The sequence below is a fragment of the Oncorhynchus keta genome, chromosome 11 (assembly GCF_023373465.1).
Source record: "Oncorhynchus keta strain PuntledgeMale-10-30-2019 chromosome 11, Oket_V2, whole genome shotgun sequence".
NCBI lineage: Eukaryota > Metazoa > Chordata > Actinopteri > Salmoniformes > Salmonidae > Oncorhynchus > Oncorhynchus keta.
Window position 1 is genome coordinate 20,791,838 of NC_068431.1, and position 20,326 is coordinate 20,812,163.

Below are 20,326 nucleotides of genomic sequence, written 5' to 3' on the forward strand. Positions count from 1 at the left end.
CCCACTGTAGCACTGGCTGTAGGTCTGTGTCCCGTCCCTGCTGCTGCCGCCATTCAGCCACGTCGACAGTCTGCAGCTCACAGCAGACAGGCCCGCTCGCCCGACACACTGTGGCACAGACACCCTCCTCTGCCCGCAGCTCTCTCTCCCGTCCCTCTCTCCGTTCACAGTGGCGGCAGCCGTCTGCAGTACAGGGCAGACGGGACATGGCGTCGGCGTTGGAGTGGCGTGCCCCTGCCCTGTGCACCACTGTGAAGTCATACGGCTGAAGCTCCTCCAACCAGGGGGCGTGCCACCTGCCCCTCTGGCTCTCTGAAAGACATGAGCCACTGGAGAGCAGAGTGGTCAGTCCTTACAGTAAAGGGCAGACCACCCAGGTAGTACTTGAAGTGTTTGACGGAAGCCACAACAGCCAAGAGCTCCCGCCGGGTGACACAGTAGCGGCGCTCATGTTTGTCAAATGTTTTGCTGAAGTACGCCACCACTCTCTCCCCCTCTGGCCCCACCTGGGCCAGCACCCCACCCATGCCCACATTGCTCGCGTCTGTGTCCAGGATAAAGGGCAAGGTGAGGTCAGGGGGCGAGCACGGGGCCTCGATCAGTGCACGTTTGAGGGTGTTGAACACCTCCTCACACTCCACTGTCCAAGTGAAAGCCTTGTCCTTCGGCAGCAGGCGGTTCAGTGGAGCAGCAACGCTTGAGAAGCCCCGTACAAACCTCCTGTAGTACGAGGCCAGGCCCAGGAAGCTCTTCAGCTGACGCTGGTCGGTGGGGATGGGCCAGTCTCTGACAGCCCCTACCTTGTCCTCCATGGTGCTGATCCCCTCCTTCCCCACTCGGTGGCCCAAGAAGGACACCTCTCTCCTCATGAAGTGGCACTTCTCGGGGTGGAGCTTCAGACCTGCGGCAGCCACCCTCTCCAGCACACACCGTAGCGCCCCCAGGGCTGACTGGAAGGAGCTGCCATGGGCCAGGATGTCATCGAGGTATACCAGACACTGCTGTCGGGGGATGCCATCCAGCACCCTGTCCATCAAATGCTCAAAAGTAGCTGGAGCGTTGCACAGGCCAAAGCACAGGACCTTGAACTGCCAGTGTCCTCTGTTAGTGGAGAACGCAGTTTTGGCTCTGGCCTCTGGGGAGAGGGGCACCTGCCAGTAGCCACTGCGGAGGTCTAGTGAGGAGAACCAGGAGGACCCCCTAACCAGGTCCAGCGACTCATCGATACGTGGTATGGGGTATGAGTCCTTCCTGGTTACCTCATTCAGCCGCCTGTAGTCCGCACAGAACCTCAGCTTGCCCCCCTTCTTCGGAACCATGACGACTGGCGCCGCCCAGGGGCTGTCTGAGGGCTCAATGAAGTCTGCCAGCTGCATCTCCAACACAGCCTTGTCTGCCGCCTCCTGGCGTGCCAGTGGGATACGGCGGGGACGCATCTTGATGGGTCGAGCATCACCTGTGTCGATCTCATGCTGCACCAGATGAGTCTGACCCACCTCTTCCTCACTCAACGCAAAGCTGTCTCTGAATTCAAACAGCAACTGCCACAACCGTTCCTGCTGCTCAGGGTCAAGACCAACACAGTTCCTCCCCCATATCTCCCTCACTGCAGACAGTGTCCTCTCCTCTCCCATCTGGGGTAGCTGGGCTGGGGGGGTGCGGCCCGGGCTCACAGAGGGCTGTGTCATGGAGGTAGCTGGGGGAATGTAACACACCGCCGTAGGTGACAGGGGGACTGGGGAAAAGTCACACACAGCTGTGGGGGAGGGGGCGCAGCCATGAGTCTCTGCTGCTTTAACTGTTGGAGTAAAGGGTTTGTTGGGTTGAGTGAATGTGACATTAGGGGGGGCCATGGTGACTTCCGTCCCTCCCTGGAAGCTCAGTGTGCCCCTATTTAGGTCTAACTGGCAGCCTGTGCTCCTAAGAAAGTCCAACCCCAGGATACAAGGGTCCTGCACAGCCGCCACCCACACAGGATGACGCACAGTCCTGCCCCCTACTGTCAGAGTCATTATTCCCTTCCCTTTCATGGGTGCCAGCTCACCTGTGACTGTGCGGAGCTGCACAGTTGTAGGCTCACACTGAGTCCAACCTGGCACAATATCTGGCCTCACCAGGGTTACTGTGGACCCAGTGTCCACCAGGGCGGAGCAGGGCACCCCCTCCACAGTGACAGGGACATGACAAAAGTCCCCAACACAGGTCCGGCCCACCACAACAACAGGCTCCATCCGCTTGCCCTCGTCTGCTTCTGGGGGAAGTGGAGCCTTGCTTCCCCGTCTGTGCCGGTGGGCTCCTCCTGAAGATGATGGTGGTTGGGATAGAAAGCCAGGGGTCCGCACTACCCGGTCTATGCGGACCCCGAGCCGTTTCCCTGAGCTCTGGGGGACATGGGGCAATCTCGGCGCAGATGGCCTGGCTGGCCACAACCCCAGCAGACCCTGGGACCAGGACGTGTGTTTCGTTCCGCCTGTAGCGACAGAGCACGAATGAGTTTTGTCATTTCGGCCACCCAAGCAGGCTTTTCCGGCTCCGGGCTGCTCTGCCCCCCAGCTCGCACAGAGGGTGTGTCTCCCTGCACCCCCACCAAAGCCCCAGCTGAAGCCCCAGCCCACACCAGCTCCCTCTCCAAAGCCATCTCCAAGGCTGTCTGCAATGACTCAGGATGAGCCAGCTGGGTCTGTATGCGCAGCTCCGTAGGAGAGAGCGCCTGTATGAACTGGTCCCGTGCTAGCTCGCTCTGCACGGAGGGGGGCATGTGAGCATATGCCCGCCGAGAGAGGCTCTCAATGTCATTAGCTAGCACCCGTAGAGGCTCTCCAGGCTGCCTGCGTCTATTACTCAGTTCGGAGCGCAGTAGCCCGGGCTGTACACACTGTCCATAGCGCCTCCTCAGTGCTCCCACTAAAGCCCCATACTCATGCCTGTCCTCAGGGCTAATCAATATCAAACAGGCCAGAGCTTCATCCGTGAGGCATAAAGCCAACTGCAGTGCCCTTTCTTCATCCGACCACCCCCTAAAATGAGCTAACAGTTCAAACTGAGCATGAAAAGCTTCCCAATCCGCCTTACCGGAATACTTCGGGGTCTTAACAGATACGGACGCAGCCGGGAACTGGGCGCCGCCATGTTTGTTTACATCCTGAGCCCCAGATTCCTCGTCACGCCGCGTCGATGTCACCACTTCGGTCCGCCACCACCAGAATCTGCGCGAAATACATTCGACGAAGCACTCATGCCCGCTTCAGCCGCCATCGCTCTAACGTCCTCCCTCAAGCGGCCTCTGCGCTCCGACGCCCTGGCGATCTCCTCAGACAGAGCCCCCGACGTCCATTCACACGCACCTCCTTGGCCATAATCGTCCCCTACCTCCACCTTCACTTTCGGATTCCCTCGAAGCATTTTCAATCCCCGTTCTCACCTACGGTAGCTAGCCACATAAGTCAGCTAGCTAGCTGGCTAACTTGTATCAACGTTTTTACTTCTGACACCAATGTAATGACCTGACTAGATCATAAATTAACAATTGTCCAGACAGAGGCTTGAGTTTACGAATTGACGGTTTATTACACCAACTTTACACAGGCTACTGTTTGGGCCGTAGCACACGCCAAATAGATGACAGATAACCCACAAGCCAATCGTGACCTTCTCTTGTGAAACCCAGACGTAAGAGAGAGAGAACAAAGGCTGAACCTGGTCTTAACTTCCAATGCTCCACCCCCCTGCCCAACCCCCCTCCACGCCACTCCGCCAACCACCAGGATGCCCGGCATCAGAACATTCCAGGCATTCCCATGATTGGCAGATAGCAGGTTGATTGACAGGTCGGACCCCGCGAACACCGGGTACTGGTCAGTACAACACAACCACCTCCTAGCCTAACACATAACACACAGCTGTCTGTGCGGGTCGCTACAATATATACACTAGCCTATAAGCAACATTTTGACTGACTTGAGATCATTGCCCTTGCTAGTTCGATTGTATTGACATTCTCAGCGTTATTTACATTTGTCCGTTTTTGACCAGAATATTGAGTCATTGAAACTGAAACAGCGCATCCAGAATGGAGGCAGAAAACAAGGTACCAGTCCAGCTGTGATTTACAACCTGACAGCAATATTTCTTTGGACGACCAAGAAATGTATTGGTGAATTATATTAATCATGCATCTATTTATTCTGCCATCAATGCCTTCGTGTACGTCATGGAACGTTGAGTCAAATACGCTATTATTAAAACCTCTTATAAAGCTGGTTTTGTAGCATAAACTGGGAATTGGATATTTTTTACTGATATTATGATGGTCTCTTTCATATCTTTCAAAACACAGTCAGTTCCACTTTAAGTCACACTTTGTGTGCTACATGTGAAATTATTTTGGGGAAGTAATAGTAATACATTTCAATTGGGAAAGCTTAAAGGTTGTGTTTTTATGATTTGCTACCTACTGGCTTATTATGTCCGAATTTATGGACTGCTTAACCTTTAACATAATGCTGTGTGAGACTGCTGTCTTTCCATCGGCCCTATGCCGTAGTGTAGTGGTACCTGGAGATATGGGTATACTGTCATTTTGCAAGAAAATTCCCAAACGGCCAGTCCAGCGAAAGAAAATGGCACCCCTTGTGAAAAATCCTGTTTCCTATGTTTTTTTGTATGAGTTTTCCCATAGATGTTTCAGATTGTCAACCTCAAAGATCACCAATTTTTTTAATAGATTAATTAATTAATTTTTTAAACGATGTGATGGTCTAAGTCCACAACAATGCTTAAACCACACCAATCTGATTGGCTTCAGTGCACCCAGGCCCATTCATGTCTACACCTCTGATGCAAACAGTGCATGATAACAATTGCACACCACAAATGGCATACTAACCAACACTTCGGACTAAACTTGTTTAATACCTGGTTTGCATACCCATTGTTTCCTTAGTTAGCATTTACTAGTAGATATCATACATTGAAACTTCTTTCCTACCCTACCGGCTTCCGATGTCATCCTTCTGTGAGCCGCTCCATGCCAAAACCATTTGAGAGCTGCACACTCTTGCTGCCTGAAGATTACATTCTGCAGAAACTAGGCTTTGTGCAGCTCACATGTGAATATATTTCACATGCTTTGCGATTGAGTAGGCTACTTTGACAGAATCATGAACCTGTCACACACTGAAGGCCTATAGGTTTGCCATTGCGCAAACATGTCTATAATAGATAAAGGCTGTTAAGATAATGTTTCAAGAAAGGACTGTATATATATTTGTCCTGGCGAAGAGGTTTTATCCGCTGACTGAATGAAAGCTGATAATTATGAGTTTTTTATTTCACTAGTCTGCTGGTCTCAGAAAGAAATTATGAATCCTCACTGTTAGATTGAGGCAAAGGTAAGAAGCTCTGGATTCACATTAGATAGTTAATCCAGAGATTCTTACCTTTGCCTCGATTTGACAGTTTAGTCCAGAATACGAGCTCCACGAACCGCCAACTCCTTCGCTGGAGTCCCATATTGCAGGAAAACGAGAGGGTTTTGATCGGTATAGACCATCAGAAGGGTAGAGATTCATACATAAACCTCAAAGTGCTGAAGAGCCAGTACCAAACGAGCTCCTCCTTCTCAATAGTGGTTTTGATATGAGGCCAATTTATTTTAAAAGTACCCCACAGGGTGCTCAACATTGTTATTGTATTTCTGTAGGAGGACAGCCCCTGCTTCTACGTCGCTGGCATCGTTGTACAAAGAAAATGGCCGACGGAAATCCGGAGCTGCTAGCACCGGTGCAGAGACCAAAGGGTCTTAGGATTTCGTAACCTGATCAGAAGACGAAGGTAGGAAAACAAACCATCAGGAGTGACAAAAGCAGACAACTCTTTGACGTGCTCAGTTAGAGGGACCTGCCAATATCCCTTCAGCAGATCAAACTTGCTAATGTACTTAGCAGTGCCAACACAGTCCACACAATCGTCGACCCTAGGCAAAGGGTACGAGTCTGACTTAGTAACGGTATTGACTTTCCGAAAATCGGGGGAAAAACATCCCCTTTGTTACAAATATACTGGGCGAACTCTACGGACTATTGCCATGTTGTGCAATGCTGTGCTCAAGTATAAACTCTACTTCACTATGGCGCTAACGTGCTCCAACGATTAGTTTGTTCGTGATTAAGGTGTTGCCCTGCAACAACCTCGCTCTCAGCAAGCTCAAAAGGACCTCTTAAATGATGTCCAAACAAGCTCATTCAGACTAAAACCGAGAGATTCCTGAACAACCACGCTGCAATCACCACAAGAGGGACCCCTTCATCCCAGTCTCTCAAACTAAAAGCAGTAAGCTCTCAACATTGACTTCAAAGTCTGAAAATCTCTCAATAGCACATTGAGATTCTGGGTGGTAGACACTAGAGGGGAAATTAGTTACACCCAAATGTTGTAGAACTTGCTGGAAGACCTTTGACATGAAATTCGAATTCGGTCTGATTGCACAATCCGCAGAAGTCTAAACGTTGACAATTGTTTCACCAGGGCCTTAATACTGGGAGCTGTGATTTTCCTCAGTGGAATAGTCTCAGGGAAACAAGTAGCAGCACACATGATGGTTACGAGAAACTGGTTACCACTCTTGGCTTCGGGAAAAGGACCAACACAGTCCACCAGAACCCTGCTAAAATAAATATATATATATATATATATATATATATATATACACACAAACACAGTGGGGCAAAAAAGTATTTAGTCAGCCACCAATTGTGCACGTTCTCCCACTTAAAAATATGAGAGAGGCCTGTAAATTTCATCATAGGTACACTTCAACTATGACAGACAAAATGAGAAGAAAAAAATCCAGAAAATCACATTGTAGGATTTTTTATTTATTTATTTGCAAATTATGGTGGAAAATAAGTATTTGGTCACCTACAAACAAGCAAGATTTCTGTCTCTCACAGACCTGTAACTTCTTCTTTAAGAGGCTCCTCTGTCCTCCACTCGTTACCTGTATTAATGGCACCTGTTGAACTTGTTATCAGTATAAAAGACTGTCCACAACCTCAAACAGTCACACTCCAAACTCAACTATGGCCAAGACCAAAGAGCTGTCAAAGAACACCAGAAACAAAATTGTAGACCTGCACCAGGCTGGAAAGACTGAATCTACAATAGGTAAGCAGCTTGGTTTGAAGAAATCCACTGTGGGAGCAATTATTAGGAAATGGAAGACATACAAGACCACTGATAATCTCCCTCGATCTGGGGCTCCACGCAAGATCTCACCCCGTGGGGTCAAAATGATCACAAGAACGGTGAACAAAAATCCCAGAACCACACGGGGGGACCTAGTGAATGACCTGCAGAGAGCTGGGACCAAAGTAACAAAGCCTACCATCAGTAACACACTACGCCGCCAGGGACTCAAATCCTGCAGTGCCAGACGTGTCCCCCTGCTTAAGCCAGTACATGTCCAGGCCCGTCTGAAGTTTGCTAGAGAGCATTTGGATGATCCAGAAGAAGATTGGGAGAATGTCATATGGTCAGATGAAACCAAAGTATAACTTTTTGGTAAAAACTCAACTCGTCATGTTTGGAGGACAAAGAATGCTGAGTTGCATCCGAAGAACACCATACCTACTGTGAAGCATGGGGGTGGAAACATCATGCATTGGGGCTGTTTTTCTACAAAGGGACCAGGACGACTGATCCCTGTAAAGGAAAGAATGAATGGGGCCATGTATTGTGAGATTTTGAGTGAAAACCTCCTTCCATCAGCAAGGGCATTGAAGATGAAACGTGGCTGGGTCTTTCAGCATGACAATGATCCCAAACACACCGCCCGGGCAACGAAGGAGTGGCTTCGTAAGAAGCATTTCAATCAAGGTCCTGGAGTGGCCTAGCCAGTCTCCAGATCTCAAGCCCATAGAAAATCTTTGGAGGGAGCTGAAAGTCTGTGTTGCCCAGCAACAGCCCCAAAACATCACTGCTCTAGAGGAGATCTGCATGGAGGAATGGGCCAAAATACCAGCAACAGTGTGTGAAAACCTTGTGAAGACTTACAGAAAACGTTTGACCTCTAGCATTGCCAACAAAGGGTATATAACAAAGTATTGAGATAAACTTTTGTTATTGACCAAATACTTATTTTCCACCATAATTTGCAAATAAATTCATAAAAAATCCTACAATGTGATTTTCTGGATTTTTTTTCTCATTTTGTCTGTCATAGTTGAAGTGTACCTATGATGAAAATTACAGGCCTCTCTCATCTTTTTAAATTGGAGAACTTGCACAATTGGTGGCTGACTAAATACTTTTTTGCCCCACTGTATATATATGTATATATATATATATATATATATATATATATATATATATATATATATATATATATATATATATATATATATATATATATATATAGACACACACACAACCGTTCAAAGTTCGGGTCATTTAGAAATGTCCTTGTTTTTTTAAAGAAAAGCACACAAAAAACCCCATTAAAATAACATCTCATTGATCAGAAATACAGTGTAGACATTGTTAATGTTGTAAATTACTATTGTAGCTGGAAACAGACTATTTATTTTAATGGAATATTTACATAGATGTAGAGGCCCATTATCAGCAACCCCTCCTGTGCTCCAGTGGCACATTGTTTTTTTTTCAGCCTTATTTAACCAGGTAGGCTAGTTGAGAACAAGTTCTCATTTGCAACTGCGTTGTGTTAGCTAATCCAACTTTATAATTTTAAAAGGCCAATTGATCATTAGAAAACCATTTGCAATTATGTATGCCACTGCTGGAAATGGTTGTGCTGATTTAAAGAAGCAATACAATTGGCCTCCTTTAGACAAGTTGAGTATCTGGCGCATCAGCATTTGTGGGTTCGATTACAGGCTCAAAATGGCTAGAAACAAAGAACTTTCTTCTGAAACTCGTCAGTCTATTCTTGTTCTGAGAAATTAAGGCTATACCATGCGAGAAATTGCCAAGAAACTGAAGATCTCGTACAACGCTGTGTACTACTCCCTTCAAAGAACAGCGCAAACTGTCTCTAACCAGAATAGAAAGAGGAGTGGGAGGCCCCGGTGCACAACTGAGCAAGAGGACAAATGCATTAGTGTTTAGTTTGAGAAACAGAAGCCTCACAAGTTCTCAACTGGCAGATTAATTAAATAGTACCCGCAAAACACAGTTTCAACGTCAACAGTGAAGAGACGACAGTGCCTTAGACCACTGCGTCACTCGGGAGGCCCAGGACAAGGTGACTTTTATCAATATATTCAGCTCTATTTACTCTCAGATTCAAAAATGTTAATTAGCGTCAAAGTAGACATCATGCAAGGCTACAAATCACTGCAAGCTCCTGCATATCATCTCTACTTGCACAAATCCCTGCAAGCTCCTGCATATCATCTCTACTTGCACAAGACAAACATGTTTATAATAAACTCAGCAAAAATAGAAATGTCCTCTCACTGTCAACTGTTTATTTTCAGCAAACTTAACGTGTAAATATTTGTATGAACATAACAAGATTCCATAACTGAAACATAAACTTAACGAGTTCCACAAACTTGTGACTAACAGAAATTGAATAATGTGTCCCTGAACAAAGGTGGTGGTGGGGGGGTCAAAATCAAAAGTAACAGTCAGTATCTGGTGTGGTCACTAGCTGCATTAAGTACTGCAGTGCATCTCCTCCTCATGGACTGCACCAGATTTGCCAGTTCTTGCTGTGAGATGTTACCCCACTCTTCCACCAAGGCACCTGCAAGTTCCCGGACATTTCTGGGGGGAATGGCCCGAGCCCTCACCCTCCAATCCAACAGGTCCCAGATGTGCTCAATGGGATTGAGATCTGGGTTCTTCGCTGACCATGGCATAACACTGACATTCCTGTCTTGCAGGAAATCACACACAGAATGAGCAGTATGGCTGGTGGCATTGTCATACTGGAGGGTCATGTCAGGATGAGCCCGCAGGAAGGGTACCACATGAGGGAGGAGGATGTCTTCCCTGTAACGCACAGCATTGAGATTGCCTGCAATGACAACAAGCTCAGTCCGATGATGCTTTGAAACACCGCCCCAGACCATGACGGACCCTCCACCTTCAAATAGATCCTGCTCCAGAGTACAGGCCTCGGTGTAACGCTCATTCCTTCAACGATAAATGTGAATCCTACCATCACCCCTGGTGAGACAAATCCGCAACTCGTCAGTGAAGAGCACTTTTTGCCTCTCCTGTCTGGTTCAAAGACGGTGGGTTTGTGCCCATAGGCGATGTTGTTGCCGGTGATGTCTGGTGAGGACCTGCCTTACATACAACAGGCCTACAAGCCCTCAGTCCAGCCTCTCTCAGCCTATTGCGGACAGTCTGAGCACTGCTGGAGGGATTGTGCGTTCCTGGTGTAACCCGGGCAGTTGTTGTTGCCATCCTGTACCTGTCCCGCAGGTGTGATGTTTGGATGTACCGTTCCTGTGCAGGTGTTGTTACACGTGGTCTGCCACTGCAAGGATGATCAGCTATCCGTCCTGTCTACCTGTAGCGCTGTCTTAGGCGTCTCACAATACGGATATTGCAATTTATTGCCCTGGCCACATCTGCAGTCGTCATGCCTTCTTGCAGCATGCCTAAGGCACGTTCACGCAGATGAGCAGGGACCCTGGGCATCTTTCTTTTGGTGTTTTTCAGTAGAAAGGCTTCTTTCGTGCCCTAAGTTGTCATAATTGTGACCTTAATTGCCTACCATCTGTAAGCTGTATGCATGTTCAGGAATTTTTATGGGTCATTGAACAAGCATGGGAAACAGGGTTTAAACAATTTACAATGAAGATCTGTGAAGTTATTTGGACTTCTTCTAATTATCTTTGAAAGACAGGATCCTTATAAAGGGACGTTTAGATTCCCTGTTGCTGTTAAGATTCCCTCTTGAAATCCGACATGTTCGTGGTAAGGACAACTTGGTTGCTGATTGTCTTTCAAGGGTGGTCAGGCAACAAGTTTTGTGTTTAGACCTGGCTCAGAATTTATTTTGACTGCACGTTTTGCCGTTTTTGGAAGTTAGTTGTGTCTTGATTGGGCTCGTTCCAAGTGGATGACAGTTATAGAAATGTACGTAATTTTACCTGTTTCTCAAACGTAATTTTTTTGTCAAGTAAAAAATTGATTGTAAAAAGTATATATACAGTATATTTAAAAAAGTTGTCTGTTTTGTCTTGTATTTAATTGTTGACAGACACCATGTTTCTATTGGAAATGGTGACGCATTTAAGTTGATCATGTTGTGAGATGGAAGTAATTTTCTGTTGGTGGTGAGCAAACTTCTCCAACAAAAATATAGGATATGTTTGATGTCTAAAGGGAGAATGTATTACAGGCTTTGGTTTTTCCATTTTTATTTTGAGGTTGGACATTAGCATGTGGGGTGCACCGATTGGCATCACCTCGTTAGTCAGTATGTGTTACACCTGTGCTGGTTTGTCATCTCTTTAGTGGGAAAGTGTCTTATTTAAGAGTGGCTTGCCCAGTACTTCAGTTGTCTTGAGAGAGGTGGAGAGTTACTCCCTATTTGAGTGTGTAGCTTATCTTCCCTGTTTTTGTTTTGTTGTACTTTTTGATTTGCTTCTTATCTAAGTTTGGTGTGGGTTTTAATTTTGGACAAATTTAGTGGGCGCTCATGGTGGGTGTCTTTTAGGTCCCAGTTGTTGATAGTGACCTTTCAGTGGACACACCCATGAGTGTCTTTCAGAACCCTTCCTAAAACCCCCACCATTTTGGTTGTGGTCAGCAACTCTTTGTTAGTTACACCTTCTATTTGAGTGACATTATTTGGTTTTCTTGCTGGGGAACGTAATACACAGACAGAAGTGTATTGGTCACACCACACACACACCTCTTTCTCTCCACAGATATTACTGATGATGGTGTCGGAAGCTGGGCTAGCAGAGGGTCCCAGGACCGCCAATACTCCCTTAGAGATAATCTGGCACACTGTTGGGAGGGAGAGGAGAAAACAGGGAACCAAATGAGCATTAACATAGAATTTACAATGGCATTGAATTACACACTGGTTGCATATTAATACAGAGTACAATGCAATTTAATACAATATAAAGGCAGAATATGAAAGTATTGTTTACTTTTACAATACACAAGTAAATATGTACATTTTGTTTTCTTGCATGTTTCTGGTTGTTTTGACCCACAGATTTGCAGATAGACTGGCAGGTCAATTATTTTTTGGCTTGGCTAGCCACCTCGCTAATTGTTTTTGTTTGAATGATGCGTCTGGACACTGTACCAGCTTTTTTTGTTTCACCTGGCTGCTGGTTCCTGATCTTTTGAAACCATCAATTGAGGAGTTACCTAACGCTTGAGAGGAATGGGAGATGCAGTAGAGGAATGCAGTGCTGAGGCAGAGGGCTTGTAGTGAGGAGGACTGGCTACTACTCTGAACTATGTGTGGTGTGCTTTCTAGCACCCAGCGCTGCTGAGGCAAAAATTGTGAAGGAGGATCTACCATTAGTTTTCATTGAAGGCTAAATAGAAAGACTCCAACCACAGCCTAGACATACTGTAGTGTCACCTACATGGGCCCAATATGGAGGGATATCACAACACTACATTATGCAAAAAAACAAATAATCTCCTGGAATAAACACTTATTTTTTTTGCATATCAGGCTGACAAGCGTGTCTTGGTTTGAGAGGCGTATCAAAGGGCGCTATCTCCAGAATTGTGTAACCATGGGCAGAGACTGCGGTCTACGGAATCATACAGTGCGTTTGAAAGTTTTCAGAGCCGTTGCATCTTCTACATTGTTACATAACAGTCTTATTCTAAAATATATTATATTGTTTTTTCACCCCTCAATCTACACACAATACTCAATGTTTTTTAGATTGCTCAGTTTGGCTGGGCAGCCAGCTCTAAGCAGAGTCTTGATGGTTCCAAACTTCTTCCATTTAAGAATGATGGAGGCCACTGTGCTCTTGGGGACCGTATATGCTGCGGAAATGTTTTGGTATCCTTCCTCAGATCTGTGCCTCGACACAATCCTGTCTTAGACCTCACGGCTTGGTTTTTGCTCTGACGTGCACTGTCAATGGTGGAACCTTAAATAGACAGGTGCATGCCTTTCCAAATCATGTCCAATCAATTGAATTTACCACAGGTGGACTCCAATCAAGTTGTAGAAACATCAAGGATGATCAATGGAAACAGGATGCACCTGAGCTCAATTTTGAGTCTCCAAGCAATGGGTCTGAATACTTAAATAAGGTATCTGTTATTTTCTCTTTATTTTTAATACATTTACATCGCTTGATCGTTATGGGGTATTGTGTGAAGATTGAGGGAGAAAAATAATTAAATCCATTTTAGAATAAGGCTGTAACGTAACAAAATGTGGAAGTCAAGGGGTCTGAATACTTTCCGAATGTACTGTACAGCTTCCATAATTTAATTTGTAGTGTAAATTGGACAATGATGAATCAATACCCTGTTTACAAATTTTCCCATTTACAATGGTCTAGTGGTACACATACTTTCAAGCAGCACTGTATATGAACCCTACAGGGCTGGTCATTATTTTGCTATAAAATAAACCTAAAATCCATATCTATACCCCAATTCTTAATAAAGACATTCCAAGTAAATTATATTTTCATTGTTAAATAAACCACTTTTGTTAAATAAGCAAACTCAGATTTGATGTGTGCAAAAATATGTGAACCCCTTCAGTCAATAACTTGTGGCACCCCCATTAGCAGCGACAACTTGGAGTAAATGCCTCCTATAGCCAGTAATCTGACATCTGTTTTGAGGTATTTTTGCCCACCTCCTCCTTACAGAACGCCAATTGAGTGAGGCTTGAGGGGTGTCTGGCATGAACTGCCTGCTTCAGGTTCTGCCACAGCATCTCGATTGGATTTAGGTCAGGACATTGACTTGGCCAAAACACAAATCTTCTTTCTCTTGAGTCATTATTTGGTAGATTTGCATGAATTCTTTGTTGGAAGACCCATTTTCAGCCCAGCTTTAGCTCCTTGACTGATGGCCTTGCATTCTGTTCAAGAATCTTCTGGTATACCTCAGAATTCATGGTTCCCTTAATGATGTAGAGTTTCCTCCACAGGAGGAAAAGCAGCCTCAGATCTGGACATTCCCACCACCACCACGCTTGACTGTTGGGATAAGGTTATTTTGGTGGTAGGCAGTGTTGGGTTTTCGAGGAACATAGAGGTGTTGATTGTGACCAAAAAGGTCAATTTTGGACTCATCGGTCCAGAGAATGGGCTTCCAGAAACCTTCAGGTTTGTCCAGGTGGTCTCTGGCAAAGTTAAGGCAGGCAGTTTGTTTCTTTTTTGACAGCAGAGGCTTCTTCCTAGCAAGCAAATTTATGTCATGTTAAATGCTCTCCATTTGTAAATGATTTGGTTGTCAAATCTTTTTGAGATATTATATCCTTCCCCGGACTGATGTGCTCTCACTACCCTCGTCCTGATGTCCTCTGAGCTCTCCTTTTACCTTCCTTTCGGCATGGTGTGCTTTGCATTTACCTGGATAGGTAACACCATCCAGGTAAATGCCCCGCCCAAAGTCTTTCCTAACGATCTCTCCTTTGATGGGTTCATTTGGTACCCAATTGTTTACCCACCTGATTCTACTTGACTTAACCAATACAACTTGGGGTCCACTTATTTTGGCACCTGCTCTAATTCCTTTTTTATTTTGTTTTTCTACTAAACACTAGATTTCCTCTACACCAACATATGGTATTGGTAAATATGAACCTGTTATGTCAGATCAAAAAGACTGGTTCTGATAAAATGAAGATTTCATGGTTTAAAAATACATTTTTAATTGCACAAGGGGTTCACATACTTTCAAGCAGCACTGTGTGTGTGTGTGTGTGTGTGTGTGTGTGTGTGTGTGTGTGTGTGTGTGTGTGTGTGTGTGTGTGTGTGTGTGTGTGTGTGTGTGTGTGTGTGTGTGTGTGTGTGTGTGTGTGTGTGTGTGTGTGTGTGTGTGTGTGTGTGTATACACACTCTATATACACTGCTCAAAAAAATAAAGGGAACACTAAAATAACACATCCTAGATATTCTTATTAAATACTTTTTTCTTTACATAGTTGAATGTGCTGACATAAAATCACGCAAAAATTATCAATGGAAATCAATTATATCAACCCATGGAGGTCTGGATTTGGAGTCACACTCACAATTAAAGTGGAAACCACACTACAGGCTGATCCAACTTTGATGTAATGTCCTTAAAACAAGTCAAAATGAGGCTCAGTAATGCGTGTGGCCTCCACGTGCCTATATGACCTCCCTACAACGCATGGGCATGCTCCTGATGAGGTGGCGGATGGTCTCCTGAGGGATCTCCTCCCAGACCTGGACTAAAGCATCCGCCAACTCCTGGACAGTCTGTGGTGCAACGTTGCTGTGGGACCAAAGTGTGGCGTTGGTGGATGGAGCGAGACATGATGTCCCAGATGTGCTCAATTGGATTCAGGTCTGGGGAACGGGCGGGCCAGTCCATAGCATCAATGCCTTCCTCTTGCAGGAACTGCTGACACACCCCAGCCACATAAGGTCTAGCATTGTCTTGCATTAGGAGGAACACAGGGCCAACCGCACCAGCATATGGTCTCACAAGTGGTCTGAGGATCTCATCTCGGTACCTAATGGCAGTCAGGCTACCTCTGGCGAGCACATGGAGGGCTGTGCGGCCCCCCAAAGAAATGCCTCCCCACACCATGACTGACCCACCGCCAAACCGGTCATGCAGAACGTTCTCCACGGCGTCTCCAGACTCTGTCATGTCTGTCACATGTGCTCAGTGTGAACCTGCTTTCATCTGTGAAGAGCACAGGGCGCCAGTGGCGAATTTGCCAATCTTGGTGTTCTCTGGCAAATGCCAAACGTCCTGCACGGTGTTGGGCTGTAAGCACAACCCCCACCTGTGGACATGCACATTTGTGGCCTGCTGGAGGTCATTTTGCAGGGCTCTGGCAGTGCTCCTCCTGCTCCTCCTTGCACAAAGGCGGAGGTAGCGGTCCTGCTGCTGGGTTGTTGCCCTCCTACGGCCTCCTCCACGTCTCCTGATGTACTGGCCTGTCTCCTGGTAGCGCCTCCATGCTCTGGACACTACGCTGACAGACACAGCAAACCTTTTTGCCACAGCTCGCATTGATGTCCCATCCTGGATGAGCTGCACTACCTGAGCCACTTGTGTGGGTTGTAGATTCCGTCTCATGCTACCACTAGAGTGAAAGCACCGCCAGCATTCAAAAGTGACCAAAACATCAGCCAGGAAGCATAGGAACTGAGAAGTGGTCTGTGGTCACCACCTGCAGAACCACTCCTTTATTGGGGGTGTCTTGCTAATTGCCTATAATTTCCACCTGTTGTCTATTCCATTTGCACAACAGCATGTGAAATTTATTGTCAATCAGTGTTGCTCCTAAGTGGACAGTTTGATTTCACAGAAGTGTGATTGACTTGGAGTTACATTGTGTTGTTTAAGTGTTCCCTTTATTTTTTTGAGCAGTGTATATCTCCCCACCAGAGACCAGGGTTCAATCCCTGTGTCCACTGTCCACCCTTCCTACTGTACACCCTTCCTACTGTCTTCCCTTCTGTCTCCCCGTCTACTTCACTACTGTCTCAAGTATTCAAGTATTAAAAGTGAGAATTCCACTTTTAAAAATTGCTTGACATTTCCCGCAATGCCTGTGTCCCAACCAGGGCCAATAGGGCTCTGGTCAAAAGTAGTGCACTATATAGGGAATAGGGTGCTGTTTGGGATGAAGACAAATAGTCAGCCGTCCATTTCTAATCCTGTTTCAGCGGTATCCATTTCCACAGCCAACCAGCCATGGAGAGGCCAAACTGGCCTGGGTCTTTATTGGAACTGGGGAAATGCATTTGTCATTTCCTTCCTGCCGGTCAACTAAAGGGTTACATCCCAAATGGCACCCTAATCCCCATATAGTGCATAAATAGTATAATGTAGGGTGCCATTTGGGACGAAACCAATATGTTCTCTCAAGGCTTCAGATAAATAAAAAAATACTTTACATCCACTAGACTAGAGCAAACATTGGAAATGCAGCCAGGTCACCCGTGATACAAGTCAGTATTCGATGTCCATCCATGTCTGAGGATGTTGGGAGATGACATGGAACCCGGCCACTAAGGGCAACAGTGAACACTGTTACCTTCAAGTAGGTTTCGGTTTTGCTAAGGCATTTTGGACAGGGATGGCGGATGGGTGTAAACATCTGCTACTCGTGTCAAAGGTTGAATGTTTGAATTCAGCAATAGAAAGTTGTTTTTGAGATTTTTTTGTTTTAAGCCTATCCCAAACCTTACTTTAACCATTCAGAGTTAATGCCTAAACTTAACCATAAATACTTTGAAATTTGACGTTTGGAACAACTTTGAAATTTGTTTGGGAAAACATGGCTGAACATCTAATTCTGTCATGAGACTGTTAGAGCTTGTTGTGTAAATGGTACATAGGACAAGGGGATTTGTTTCTAGCTGTAAGTCTTTGGCCGTATCCGAAAGCTGTCTAGTCTACTTACTAAAACTATATACTGTACTAATCACTCTACATACTATTTAGAACGTACTGTTTAGTAAAAACGTATGAAGTAAGCAACAAATATCAAGTTCATTAGCCTATGCCCTGAGGGAACTTGGTTCCAGTTACAGTTGGAACCTTTGTATTAAAACCTTTTGCTTTTAATAAACACCAGCTTTGCCTCTGTCTTGAGCCTCTATGAATTTTCTCTCATCACTGCCCTCCAAGTGTTCTGCCACGTAGAAAATACTTCAGTTTTTAGCACTGTATATCATTATCCTGACTTACTGGTGTCCCCTGTCTCGTACTCGCTGTCCCTCAGGAGTTCAAAAATGTCCACCTCCACTTTGCCCATCACAGAGAGGTTACTAACACGGTTGATGCCCTCTTTGGCCAGGGTGATAGCCAGGCGCTCACCACGACTGCACTCCATCGGGTCATCCAGAACAGCAGCTACAAGACACAGGGTGTGTTACTGTTCTGCCATTTTGAGGACTATGCCTAGGGTTGCAAAGTTTTGGTAACTTTCCCCAAATTCCCTGTTTTCCAGAAATTCCAGTTGGAATATTCCTGGAATCAGGAGGGAATAAGGAATCCTCCAACCAGGTTACCAGCTTTTTAAACCCTAACTATGCCATCAATGCCATAGCCTGGTGCCAGATCAGTTTCTGCTGTATAGCCAACTCCTATGGCCACTATCTTGCCAAACATTACAGTTGAACTGCAATAGTAGTCTCCCATTTGTGTTGATTGTGAGGACCTATAGGTTGGTATCATTAACATATTTGGGAAAATATTTTGCAATGAGCAGATTTTTATTTTGTTGATGAACATCTTTTTGGGGTGAATTTCTCCCAAGCATGATCAGTGAGTAGACCTTTTTATTGCTATATTTCTATGGCACAGGCTGTATTTCAAAGGCAAAATAGCACAGATCTATTAATCAATTTTCAACAATAATGTGCATTAAAATGAGGTGGTTTTTTAATCATGAAACGATGCATGCAACACACACAATGCATTTGTGAGTTGCAGTATTTGGAACTCACAATGGATATTAATCCCTTCCCACCTATGTGAAATATTGGTTATTTTGCTCACTGCTGTTTGCTCATGTAAAATGTCCCCCATTATGCATTTTCTCTAGAGGCAAAGCAGAGAGACAGACTGCAGAGAGACAGACTGCAGTTGTCTGTGATAAAAAGTTTATTATGTTAAATGTCATGGGTTTTCTCTCTTTCCCCAAATGTCATGTACTGAATATGAAATAACACTCTCAGTCCAGTGTGAGGGAGTTCAAAAGTAGTGCAACCTAACAGAAATGCAATCGCGGCTTTACTGCTCTCCAATAATGTTACATTCTTTGACCCCCCCCAACAGTGGGATTTGATTCACTTCATAAGGTAAGCCAATGCTTGGATGGCAAGGAGAGAGGGATACACAGACACACTTTTAGTTATCGTTCATATACCATTCAGTGAAATGTTGACCAGTATGAGAAGCTTGTCATAGTGAATGTTGCTGTTAAATAAACAAGTTATGCAGGGTCAGACAATGCCCTGTTTTTTCTGTTATTGTTTCCTTTAAGATAGAAAGCAATTTTCTGCTTCACAAATGCATTCAGTCACTAGAGCGTGCAAGGAAGTGACAGGAGCTCAAATTGAGATTGCAAATAGAAAAGCAACACAAGCCACATTGTAACCGAAGGTGCCAAGTCCTTTGTCACCATCAAAGTATATTAGTTAATACAGCACAGTAAGCCGTAGACGAGTATTAAATTAAATTAAGCCAGTTGTCACATCTCCAAATAGGATGATTTCCAATGTATGCAAATGTCTAATTTAAAGCAATGTTGAGTATTCAGCCAAGCTGTGGTATAAGCAAAAATGGCTCTCACTGGTTTTAGTATTTTCCACATTCAAAAAATGCCAAATCCTTAAGAGGAGTGTTGGCATGATAGTGCACTGCAATTGCACAGGCAGTGGGATAGTTTGGTGCATTACTTACCCAGTCTCAAGGTGAATGGATTGCTGGATATGCGCCCTGCACACATGGCTAAGAGCAGCAGAGCGGCCCACACCGGGTGCATCTTCTATGACTCCTCATGGGGCTTACCTTGGGGGTGCCCCTCTCACAGCCAGCTGCACACAACAAGAAGAAACCGTCAGCATAGATAGAATATAGAACTATTCTATTCTCATCAACGCTGTGGTATCCCAGGACTCCCTGGGAAGCAGTGACCATTGTTATTGTGTGTACTATAAATGGACAATGCATAATCAATAACTTATCAACAAATTGGCATACAATGCACTAAATAAAAAAATAGGCCTGTCAAATAAAATATATTATAAAATTAATTTACTCTACCGCAGCAACACACAACGGCACCATATTTGGGTCCTCATTCTCAGGTTGTAAGCTGGGAAAAATTAAATGTATTACGCCGTCATAACTATAATACAGCTGCTTCTTTTGTTAAGTAAATAGTAATACACTTGCATTATTAACCAGAGAGACAGAACATTCAATGTTTTCATTTGAAAACCTGCTCTGCTCTTTGAGGGTTGTATTACTGGGCAGTCTACCACTAATATGCTGCTAATTCATTTATCACAATGGGGAAGTGGCAATTAAGCAAACACACACAATGCTCAATCAATTCTCCCATATGCAATTACTGCAGATCACCGTGAATGGCTTTAAATGGCCCATGTGTAGG

The 20,326-nt window shown here is 45.1% G+C and overlaps 1 protein-coding gene across 1 annotated transcript in view; it reads right to left on the minus strand.

The window, feature by feature from the left end:
* Positions 1 to 18,047, minus strand: part of LOC118390656 (glutamate receptor ionotropic, kainate 4-like) — a 79,555-nt gene extending 61,508 nt beyond the window's left edge. The window contains exons 1-2 of the mRNA XM_052529688.1: positions 17,893 to 18,047; positions 11,897 to 11,994 (exon numbers count right to left, since the gene is read on the minus strand). Coding sequence (XP_052385648.1) covers positions 11,897 to 11,994; positions 17,893 to 18,037 — 243 coding nt within the window. The 5' untranslated portion in view covers positions 18,038 to 18,047. The remainder of the gene's footprint in view (positions 1 to 11,896; positions 11,995 to 17,892) is intronic.
* Positions 18,048 to 20,326: the final 2,279 nt, after the last annotated feature.